General features: G+C 39.2%; 1 protein-coding gene across 4 annotated transcripts in view; it reads right to left on the reverse strand.

Moving 5' to 3' along the window:
• The window catches only part of chchd3a (coiled-coil-helix-coiled-coil-helix domain containing 3a), a 71024-nt gene that overhangs the window by 52672 nt on the left and 5658 nt on the right, over window positions 1–12694 (reverse strand). For all 4 annotated transcript variants that reach the window (XM_046072389.1, XM_046072387.1, XM_046072388.1 and 1 more), the window contains one exon: window positions 6988–7081. In XM_046072389.1, coding sequence (XP_045928345.1) covers window positions 6988–7081 — 94 coding nt within the window. The remainder of the gene's footprint in view (window positions 1–6987; window positions 7082–12694) is intronic.

Raw genomic sequence — 12694 nt, forward strand, 5'->3', positions numbered from 1 at the left:
AAAAGAAAATATTATGTCTTTGGAGCATAAGTGGATGATGTTTGGCCTGGATAGAAATAGGATAATCTTGGCCCAGTAACCTGTGTTTTGATGGCTCAGTGGAAAACAAAGAGATGGAAAGACAGAACCAGTGAGACCATCTGAAAAGGAGTGGAGTGCCATGCACTGTCGTACTTTCCAGAAAACTCTTTTTTCAGGAGATGACATTGAACAGAATATACTTGGGAATAGTTCAGCTCTTTCAGGACACTATTTTTAAAACTGACAAAGATTAGATCTGTTGCAGTCTGTATGAAAAATTCATAGGTTGAGTGGTTGCGATACTGCAATTTAGGCGACTTTAGGTGAATTTAAGTGACTGTAGTCAGGGCAAGCTTTACGTGTGTGAATGTGTGTGCAATATACACACTTTCCAATAACAAAACATAAAGGCAGACAAAATGTGCGGTCAATACTGCAACAGCCGTCTCAAATCCATTAAGCCATCATCGGCTGGTACTCCACAGAGAACCGTTTTAAATATCATTACCCTTGCACAAATTTCAAAACAAAATAAATTACAAATTCATGTCTTCTAGCTTTTCCTCTTCACCTTCTGTCTCTCTCCTCAGCTCTTCACCCATTAATGCTTCCTGTTGTTTACCTGTCTCCTCCATAAGATGTGTCTCAATACAGTCTGCCTGGCAGGATGGATTCTGACAGACCTGCGTAACAGTGCAGGCTCGACCCAACTGCCTCGAAACAAAGGCATTTAAAGGCCCAATGCAATATTGATGTTAGGAATAATGTCGCTGAATGCTTCCTATGAATATTTTATGGAGCTGTGCACTCTAACTGACACACACGTGCAACACACATACACCACACCGGACTGCGGACGCTATGAAATGCTGGGGCAGAGTTAAAATTAAGTGTATTTGAAACAAAGGACAGTGCAGTGAGAAGATTCATTTAGAAGACTCTCCCACTCTGCAGAAGGAACATAAAAGCTATTTTGTAGTCCCACTCTCCTTTGCCCAGTACTATGAAGAGAAAACAGCAATGGTCTTAGTGCTACAACTAATCACACTATCAAAAGTGGATGCCATTGTCACTGGCATTGTCAGCTCGGTTGTTGTCTATTCAAATACCATACCCAGTGAGTAAAGCTCAAACTCCCAACACACAGCCATTTAATACACTGAAAGAGGAAGAGCACATAGTCCTTCTACTCAGTAGTGTGATGTAAGTTCAGAGGCCTGATGGTTCTCATTCTGTATAGCTACCAGTGTGTGTTTTGATCTTAAACAATGGGGTAATATTAGAAATCACTTTAAGTTTGTATTGAAACTCCTCCAACAGATTCCATCTGTTCTATATAAGACCAGCTTGAGTAATAAACAAAGCAAAAACAGTAGATTAGCTAGAAGATTGGACAGAGTCAATAACCATAACTGTTATACTGACTAGTGACTGTCAGCAGCAGTCTACAATACAAAAAAAACTGCACATTTACAATTCAATGACTGTTATTCTAACACTTGGAATGGCCTTATACATTGGGGATAGGAGCGCTTTTACAACAATAGGACCTGGTTCAATTGGAACAAAGTGCTTTGTTGGCAATTACATCTATTCATGCAGGTAGTGAAACACGGATCACGTCACACACAAATATACAGATATCCTCAGAAAGAAAGGCAACACACAAAAGTGTACGCAGTGTGAAATGTTCTCAATGCTTAAGCCTCAGGGTCCCAGGGTTGCGTATGTGTTTGTGCGCAGGTTCACCTGTAACGTAACAGTTATTTTTGAAAAATGCAGAAAGCATTATTTTCTGAAGGAAGTTCATGTGTGCTTACTGCCTGAGCAAAAATGGCACACTGAGATGTTGCTTAGCTTGGAGGGTCTTGCTAGTTAGTTGCTACATTGCTATGAGGTTGGTCACTCACTACCTAGCCCAAAACCTAGTAGGTTGCTACTAGGTGGTTTCTATCATGTCCTGGGTGTTTTGTAGGATGTTGATAGATTTTTGTTATGGAACTCTATGCAAGTACTTCCAGTTTTAAGTGCAGTTGCTGTGATACTGCTAGGATGCTTGGCGTAGAAGCTGGGCCTTTCCAGGTGTTTGCTAGGGTGGTTTTAGATTGGCAGTGAGTGGTTGCTATGGTTTATCAGATGGTTGGTGGGACATTATTAGCGGTTTGCTAGATGGTAAATAGAGTATTTTATTAGGATGACAGCTAGGGTGTTTGGGATGCTTGTATTCACAGTAGCTGTTAGGTAGCTGGTTGATTGTTTGGGTGCATGTAGCTGGATGCTTTGGCCATTCTTGTGTAACTATACTGTGTATTTTTTGGTTTATGCCGGATGTTATTATGGCTATCCATATAATTCTGATAATTTTCCTTATTATTGTCATCATTGTTGTTATGGGTGAGAGAGTGCTGTAAAGTTGCTGGGGTATACTATGTTTTTGCAGTAGTCGCAGTTAAAATATCATGAAGAAAAACTAAATGCATGGGCTGTCAGAGAATTTGATCAAAGACTAGCAATGTTGCTGATTCAGACACATTTTTAAAGAAGAATCACAACTCCCCAGACACAGTCCTGACTAAATCAGGTTGGATTCAGGAACTTATTGTTTTTTAATAACCTCCCAACTTTCTAACTCTGTTAAAATGAGATGGAGGTTCCGTGCATGCGTCAGTGTATGTATTTCTGTGTGAACAAAGATAAATCATATAAGTAATGTTAAAAATCTGTATTTGTCTGTGTCTGACCTGGGTGCAATAAAGAACAGACTGGCTGGTTAGCAGTGAGGGGAGACAGAAGCTTTGAGGGAGGGTCAGTATTCTCACTCTAAAGTCTGACATGCAATTATATCGCACAAGCCAATGCAAGCTGCTTGACTACATGCTGAAATAACTACGTTTCACAACAACAACAACTAACCTTTAAGTTTTAGAGTGGGACACTCAAACACATGCATTTCATGCACGTGAGTAGAGACTGGAGGTAGGAAGGAGACATGAAAAAGAGGGAAGGAACTTTAGAAACAAATTTAGAAACAGAAAAAAAGAGATCGCTGGAGAAACAAAGGACATATGGAGAAACAGAAAGCAAGGAGATAAGGGAGGCGAGTATAAAAGCCAAGACTGGGAAGGCAAGGTGGAGGAAAGCCTGAGAGAAGAAGAAGTGGATCGGATCGTAACACAGGACGAGTTAGGTTGAGGGAGGACAGACAGGATGGTGGAAGGCCCCCCCGCTTTTCCTTCTCTCTCATCATTTTCTCTGAGTCGTTCTGCTCTGATGCCTCACAGAGAAGCAGCAGAGGCAAATCTGCTCCCTGCAGCCACTGCTTGCTACAAATGAGTTTAGGCTGCACCCAAATGAACTCCTCGCAGAGCCCTTACTTCACTCCTACCAGAGCAAAACATGCAAAGCCAGATCTCCAGAGTTCATTTATGGCCCTAAAGCCAAACAGAAGAAATACTAGCCTAATCTAAACACCGCATTTCCTCAAAATTCCCTAGTTCTGTGTACCCTACACAGCAACATTGTATAGGTTAGAATGGATCTTTATTTGTATAGCATGTTTCAATACACGCAACAAAGTGCTTTAGAGCAATCAACATCAAACCAACAAGTCAAATAAAAATTGATATCACATACTAAGTGTGGAAATAATTAGATTTTCCCAAGGCAAAGTGAATGTGTTTTTGTGTGTATGGGGGTCTAATATCCTTTAACAAGACATCATTTTGGGGGTTATTTCAGCAGTTTCCTCACTTTTACTGCTTTTCATTTTGCTTTTCATGCATGAATTATTCTTTTTTCAACAATTCATTCCCCAAAATATTTGGGCTAGTATTAAGAACTTGGCAGAAATGTGAACATAATGGGGATGGGGGGGGTCATCCCGTTAGCCGTGGGGTTTACACACTAACCGGTGACCTTTGTTGCATGTCAATTTCCTACTGTTGTATTTAGAAACTGCTTATCTATCAGTTTCAAAGATCGTTGTTTTTTAATCTGACAATTTGGGTGGCTTACAGTCAATGAGTAGGTAAGAATTCAGTGTACTCCTTGAGGACATTTTAACAACATACAAACTGCAGGAGCAATTGTTGTTGATTCTGGTTGAACATGCCCTTGAGACTGTGGCCCCATGTATCTCGGGTGTGTATACGTATGTGTGTTCTTTTCCAACGACCTGGGGGTTCAACTATTCCTCCATGTCCCGGTGTTCAAGCTGTGCAGCAGTTTCACTGCAGGGCTCTATAACTAGTGAGGCACTGTGCAGTCTTGTTAGCTGAGCTTTGATACACTCACACATACAGAAAAAAATATTTTACCTCTTCCTTCAATTTTGCAGCAATAGTCTCTTTGCTGTATCTTCCAACACAGCGAAAGCCTCAATGACTCCACTCTGTTTGACTTCAACAACCTAAAAAACTCACTGTAATTACTGCCTGCACTGCGCGAAGGTGAAATACCATTGCAATTTAATTATGGTTTGACAGCCCAGATGAGAAAACAGGCACTGTGTTCCTCTCGTCCATTTCAATTTAAAGAAAGCATCAGTCGTCTCTATCTGCAATAACTACAAATGAATAGAAAAGTGTAATTGTGGGGACAAAGACATTTTCAGTCCTCAAGGACTGAAGTGTGTTAGTGTAAGCAGAAACTTCTATGTATGAATGATGTGAGAAAAAAGTGTGCTTTATTGTGTTCTTCCAGTGATCAATCCAAGACTCTGTATTTATTACTGTGAAAGTTTTTATTATACTATATTTATATTTTATACGACTCTCTTTACAAACAAACTGGGACGAACACAAAGTCTCTGTGTCATGCTCCTGTTCAGCTCAAAAAGATAAATTTATAGAGCTGACCCTGACTCAGCTCACACTGACAGGGATTTAGACATTTTAATGAGGTGATAAAGTGTCTAAGCCTATAACTTCCACTGCCGATATATCTTACTTCACTGTATATGAATATAATAAAACACTAACCCAGCAGGTGTAACAGCATGTGTGCACAGGAGGAGTTTCAGGCGTGTTTCTCAGTGGTCTAAACCTAATCCATTTTTGTCAAGTTTTTACAAAAAGGTTTACCTATCCTCAGCACTGTGCCTGAACGCATCCTGTGTAGGCACAGACGGAGCACCGAAACAAACATGCTGATTTCGCTGTGTAAAGTTTAAATGTTTATTCAAGCTTTATATAAATATTAGTAAATGTTTTAGTGTTTTCTGTTTCCCCATCATTACATTTAGATTTGTTTTCTACTACGTGTTGATTCTAGACAACCTTTTAAGCTCTCCTTAAATCCCAGAATGCCCCTTGATGGCTGTCTCGTGCATTACTGCTTGCCAAACTATTAACTAGGAAAATGGACACACACGCACAAATGCACACTCACAACAGAACAAAAAATAATGTGACAAACTGAGCAAAAGAAAAAAACAGTTAAACATATAAAGGCTCATGCAATTATATTTCACTTTCAGAGTACATGGAGGCAAATTGCAGGGCTGAATCCAAAGCTAACCACTGACAAACAACCGTTTGGAGGGAACGGGTGGAAATGGGTGTTCTTACATTAGGAGATTTATATTGCACCAATACACTTAAGTCATTTGATGATCTAAAACAACAATACGATTTACCTAAAACTCAGTTTTAGGTAACTTAAACTGCAGATATCTTTACATAATGTAAAAAAGTATATTCTGTCCAAAGCTTTTTATATTAGGAGTGTTAAGACTGTAAGGTGTTTATGCAATTACACACAAAGACATACATACACACAAGTGTTGGTTAACTGATGATTGCTTATTTACCATTTGATGTTCAGTTAAGTCTTCTTAAGTGAAAATGCAGCCCATGCCAAGCACAAACAAAAACTGTTGAAAGCTTGAAAGCCATCGTGATTTCAATTATTTGCAAGGAGGGCATAATTTTGAAGCACTTACTCCTCTGAACAGACATCATTGAGTGAGCTGCAGGAAGCGGTAACACCAAAAAATAAAACAGCCAGGGGGGAAAAAATAAAAAAAATCAATAGACAAATTATTTCTCAAAACCGAAGTCAATTTCTCTCTTCTTGAATGAGCCTCAAAAACGGGGCTAATCACTAGGCTAACACTACCTCCTCCTGGATATAGAAAGGTTGTGTGTGTGTTGGCCCCCCGCCCCCCCTTACATACAGTACAAGAGTGTGTTTAGTGGCTAATCAGTTGTTCATTCACCAGGGTCTGCTGGAGATCATCTAGGCCTATTAAAGGGGGGAGGGTGACAACACGATTATCGTACATTATGGCACATGCACCTGCTTCTACAGGGTCAAAAAGAAGAGGAGAAATGTATTCCCTACACGAAGAGTGTGTTTCGTCATCAGGCAGGGCTAATGTATCACCTACTCAACACCCAGGAAATTACCTCAGGATGGCGCCCTCCTTTCTCTGGCGTGATTAATTGATCCGGAGAGAACAAGTGAAGGAGAGAAGAAGCACAGATAGAGGGAGTAAAAAGTGCTGATGTGCTTCGGAAGAGAGGTAGATTGGAAACCCAGTGGGGATCGGAAAGACTGGTGCTGACCTTTTTGACTATTAATGAAAGCAGAAAACGGTCACATCTGAAAATGTCTTTGGTTTCTAATGAAATCCTGCAACAGGGATTGACACTAGTGCAGTACCCCTGATTCAATCTATCGTGATCCAAAGGAGGACGGTAGGGGAGAGAGAGAGAAAAAAGGGGCAAAGAGTAGTAAATTAATTCACGCCACACACAGGGCACACCAGAGATTCTGACTTTCAGCAAACCCACAAATCTTAATTTCATCTCCAAAACACACAATACAATAATCAGTTAACTTCTGAAATAAATCAGATAGTTTACCAAATGTTTTTGTTAAACAAGAATTGGTTTACTATTCCACGCCAAAATAGTGTTTTTTTGTGTGTGCGTTTGTGTGTGCGTTTGTGTGCATGTCTCTAACCAGGCTTGCAGCTCTTGCTCCGCCTTGGCTCTTTCTTGCTCCAAGCCTTTATACAGCTCATCAGTGATCTTCTTCCTCAAGGCCTCTTCATCAACTGGGGACAAAAAGAGAAGAGGGAGAGAGAGTGTTAGAGAGAGAGGCTTTCAAGTAAACAGCTATTGTTTGTTAACAGGTATACTGTTTGCGCTGGGATACCGAATACAGTCATACTGTCGAAAAAGTAAAAGAGGTGAGTGTTTGTCCTACAGGCGTTGCTGTTGCATTGATCAGAAAATGCGTTGTTCAAAATGAACATTTAAATTATAATGATTCTGAGAGAAGTCAATTTTTTGTCTGAGCAGATTGTTTTGGCCAAACATTGGCTCAGTTCCATCCAGTCAATCATTTGTGGGGATTTGCTGATATGTTTAGTTTTGTGTGATACTTAACTTCGGATTTTGGACAAAACAGGCAATTTGATGACATCACCTTGGGCTTTATGAAATTATGACATTTCTCTCTGTTTTCTGGTATTTTATAGACCAAATTGATTGAGAAAATATTAGAGATGATTAATCCATAAGGAAAATAATAGTGTGAGTAAGTGGCAGCTGTGGTTGTTACATTGATGGATACCATAAACTGTTATTGTGTGTTTGTTGAGTTGAACATGCGTTTTCTCTGTGCTTACTGCAAGTGACGCGAGGTGGGACAAAAATTTTGGCCCTCAGGGTTCCCTGCGATAGGAGGGTATGTGTAGGTGTCAGAATGTATTATAGCATAATTTCACACACAAACAGAAAAATGCCTATATTGCTTAAACACATACACAAAGAGGCGTACACGTCATCCATCTTTAAATCACAACACCACGGCACCTTATTTACATTAATTCATGTCAGGTAAATCACACATGTATGATTTCATGTCTCCAATGGTCTATCTTGGCAGGTAATGAAGCATGAAAGTAAAGATGCCAGCCTGCGACCAGGCCAAAACGTGCTCTGAAGACAGAAGTGCCATGCAGGTATGCTGCAACACTACAGTGATTGGGGGAGTGGCTGCATGTGTCAAGATTACTCTCCCACTGCATTAGTTAGATGGGATAATCCCTATTGTCAGAGTCTATTATTACCTGGTAACAGCAGGCCGGTGGACACACACAAAAACCCTAATTCCAGCTAAATCAGATTCATTATAAGACCTAAAATATGGAAAGCAATTTCTTTCTTATCATCTTGGTGTTGTAGCTACTGTTAAATGAATAAAGGCAAAGGCATAAAACACATATTCCTACAGCAAAACTGACTTATCCTCCATGTTTAGATAAAGTTCCTGTGATTTTACAAAAAGTGTGGTGCTCGATAATTATTAAAAATCATAATCATGGTTATTATGGTCTATATTAAGATCACAATTATTTAACAGAATTACTCACCGACTTAGGACTCATGATACATTTATTGAACTTTTAAAATTGAATGTTGAACAAACTCAATCCAAGTTTTTTGTGTGGGCTTAGCAGGTGAATTTGACCTTTTAGGGAGGGGCGAGAGCCACAGCTGTAAAGGAAAAGGAGTGCACTGGATTTATAACACAAGACATATTGAGCGCATCATTTAGGAGCGGAATGTGGCACAATATTATCTCGATTATCTTGTTTTCATCATCGCTGGAAGCCAAAATCATAATAGAAAATAAAATGGGATTAACTGCACAGCCCTAGCTTGAGGGTGATTGGTTATTAATCACAATTCCATCTGTGTCTGCTAAAGTCCAACATATGGGGTTGATTCACATCTCAATTAAGTTCTTTGATTTCAGTAATTATAACTTGAAAGCGTACGAAGGACAAACCAATAATGATCAATTTTCAATTTGGTTCGACTGCCCAAAAAAAAAAAAAATGAAACTTTCTAAAAGCAGAAGCCCCAATTCCAGATCAACATCAAAGCATAATTAAATGTTACTTGACTCAAAGCCTGTTCACCAGTTGTGCTGGAAAAAACTATTAAAAGGCTTCTGAGATACCTTGTGGACAGAAAGACATAATGACAAAGTGCAATCCTCTTTCGGAGAATGCATACACTAGGTCTATGATTCTGGGCTTCATATTGATATTTTCTCTAGCAGCAGTGCTAGCTAAAAAACAGTTAAATTTTAGTGTAGGCCATTGCAGTGGCCTGAACCTCAGCGCCTTCTTTGTATACTGCTCTTTGTGAAGACTGAAACATCCACTTGTAGCGTAACTAATGCAATGCATAAAATCCTAAATGAACTGTCATTCATTTTAGGGACACACCTAAAGTTTGATTCTCTTAAGTTGTTGTTAATTGGTCTGAATGTTATTACCTATCAATCTCATAAGCTTTTGATATTGAAATTTCAACAGCTCAATAAAAATATAGCTCTATATATATATATAAGATTGTAATATTCTTCAGTGGGTTGATATAGAAAAAAAAGTTAGTGATACTCTGAACTGATGAATACGAGTTACTAATGGATACACGGATACATCACATCTGAGCTCATTAACAAGTATTTCTCCCTGCATCTCTTGCCATTTTTTTCACCTCCTTCAGCAACTTTGTCACACCCACACCATTACCAAATTGCTCTAAAGTGACAATCGTGCTTAAACACACAAACCCAGATCACAGTTAACGTAATCTTTTCTCTGATTTCCAACCTCCTCCATAGCCTTTTTCTTCTTTGCACGAAACAGCACTTAACATGAACTCACAGCATGACAACTACTTGCTACAGTAAAGAGAATGAATAAGCGTCAGGTAGAGGGAGGTTTAGTATGACAGGGCTTCAGAAGAAACACTGGTGCAAACAGAGGCGCTGATTGACAGTTGACAACTTTTTTCTGCATAGTGTATCCTCAAAGACAGTTACTGCTGTCACTACTGTCCATAGCGTGAGAAAATAATATCCATCATGTCTGACAGCCCTTAGAAACACCATTGATCTCACTGCAGAGGAGAGTCCAATTACAATTCTGTTCAGAAGTACGACAGAAAGATAACCTGTAGGGTGTTGTGGAAACTCCTAACTCTGCCATAGGGTCGTCTGTCAAGTATCAAGTAATAATGCCATTTTACATCATGATTGCCTTCTGTCTACAAACTAATGCTGTGGCAGTGTATCATAACTAAGATTCCTCATAGACATCATTATATCCATATAGCTAAAGCTGCACTACCCAATATTTTTATATTAACAATGGATCAAATGACTTGGATAAGGGGACAAGAGGACAAACCCACAGATAATTTTCACCCCAATCAGCAGTCCCACCTTAGCTCTAGTGTGTTTTGTTGTCTTTCAGCTCATTTTTTTTTTATTTTACAGCTTACAATTTTTGGATCAGTCTCAATGCTCTCATAAGCATAGTTTTCAGTCACACCAGCAGCCACCGTTTTGTTTAGTTAAAAAGCTCTGAGAAAGCCACTATACACCACTCAGCTCTAAACGGCAGACACAGTTGGGAGCTAGCGATTGAACATAGCGATGCATTTAGCAGTAAGAGAGACAGATATTTCACTTAGTTATAAGTTATTGGAAACCAAAACAGAGCTAAAATGAGCATGAATATTGGACTTACATCCATCATGTGGCCAGAAACATGACTCCAAATGAATGCGACTGTTGCTCCATGTGTGCTGGCTGTGTAAATCAGCAGTTGTTTTCTAACATGTTTGACAACAACTTTAAGGGGTGATATTACTGTGTGTGAATATTTGTGTATGTCAGCTTGTTCAACTGTCTTTTAGACAAAAGAAATCAGTCAATTAATGTAGCTTTAAATATGTCGCTCAATAATTTTCTGAACATACTAGAAAGTGAGTGAAATAAACAGTGAATCTCTGTACTTGTTTAATTACAACTCCTGAAAGCAACAGTATTCATTCCCTAAGTATCAGGACATTAGGTCAAAAATATAGTGATATTTCATTTTGTCAATATTTCCCATATTCGAGGGGAAAGTCTCTTCCAAGCATTTCCTCCAACTCACAAAAAATGATGAAAGTGGTGATTGTGAGAACATAAAGTACTTTAACTTTAGGCCACTATAAAATGAGCAGTTGTAGAGCAGTGCAGAATCCCTTTAATAAAAACTCCTTAATGACTTACTATTCCCTCCTAAGATATTTAGTTCGGATAAATACACTGTTTACTGGATGTCAAACTGACATAGCACACTCAAGGTCAAGCCCTGCCAATGTGAAATTTTTCCATCAGTTAAGACTAGCATTTCTTTATCAATTGCAGCTTTAAATATCTTACACATATATTGGAAATATACACTCTTTTATGAAAGAAAAGAAAGATCATGTAAGTCATAATGAGAAACTTTCTCAAACTATTGACTCAGCATCTCAAAATAACGACTTAGCATCTCCAAATAATGACTCAGCAACTCCAAATAATGACTTATAGTATCCCAAAATAATGAAGTATTTCAAAATATTTGCTTAGTATCTCAAAATAATGACTTACAGAATCTCAGAATAATGAGTTAGTATCTCAAAATGTTTACTTAGTATATCACAAGTATCTTAAATCATTATTTTGACACGTTAAGTCATTATTTTTGCGATACTAACTTATTGAGACGCTAAGTCAATATTTTGAGATACTAACTCTTTATTTTGAGAAAGTCTCTCATTATAATGACTTGCATGATATTTTTTTCATCACAGTGGCAGAAATGGGCTTCCATATCCTTTAGCAGTGCACAATGAAAAGTAACATTTAAAAAGTTCAGGCAAGCCTAAGCAACTCCTCATTTATCACCATATCCTCTCCAGCCCTGTAGAGAGAGGCTTCAGATAGCTAGGGGCCCACAGGGTCAGCTAGAGAACAGGTTCTGATATGATAAACACTGTCTGGGGTCCTTGAGGGAGGCTGGTTAGGGTCAGAGACAATTCCAGATCAACAGAGCCCGTGTCAATCCTGAGTAGGACATGTAAATGTTAAAAAGATTAAAAACTCATCATCTTTTTAGATGTGTCCCCCTCCTTTCCTTTCCCACCAATCACTAAACCCTGTGGAAAAAACCCATAGAGGAGGCGGAGAGGCGGAGGAGCACGGGCTATTGGCAGCGGAGATAATAGACGAAGGCAAATTGCATTTCTCATCAGAAGTTTCATTAACCCCAGGACCCGCGTGGAGGGCATAATCTGTAACATTACCACTTCCTCACGTTTCTAGCTCGCACTTAGTCGAGTCACCGCACACCTTCCACTACATTCAAAATAGGAAAGGAAAAAAGTGCCAAGAGCAAGCTTCTAGCCCTTGCAGCCAGGTGCCATTTCTGAATTTCTCTTTCATTCGCACTCTTTCCTGTTAATTCAATCTCATAAAAGGACCCAACTGATCATTTCACATTTTCACAAGATAACAAGAAAAGTCAGTTTCAAAAGGACACAGACATATTTCACAATTTTCACGCTCACATTTATGCACACAAACAGAAAGTTCCCCACATTTCTCCTATTGTTTTCCCTTTGTCTCGCATTTCCCCCCCCCATTCTCTCTGCTGTACCTGGGAGACATCTTTTAAGCAGGCTATTAGTCCAGTGCAGTGTGTGGGCTATGGCATATGAATATTTATAGCACATTGGAGACGGTGTAGGAGGTTCAACCTTGACTATGGTGTAATCAGCACACATACTGACTCAGGCCATGATTTAGAGACAGCCAACCCTGCTGAGAG

Source organism: Micropterus dolomieu, linkage group LG16, assembly GCF_021292245.1.
Source record: "Micropterus dolomieu isolate WLL.071019.BEF.003 ecotype Adirondacks linkage group LG16, ASM2129224v1, whole genome shotgun sequence".
Lineage (NCBI taxonomy): Eukaryota > Metazoa > Chordata > Actinopteri > Centrarchiformes > Centrarchidae > Micropterus > Micropterus dolomieu.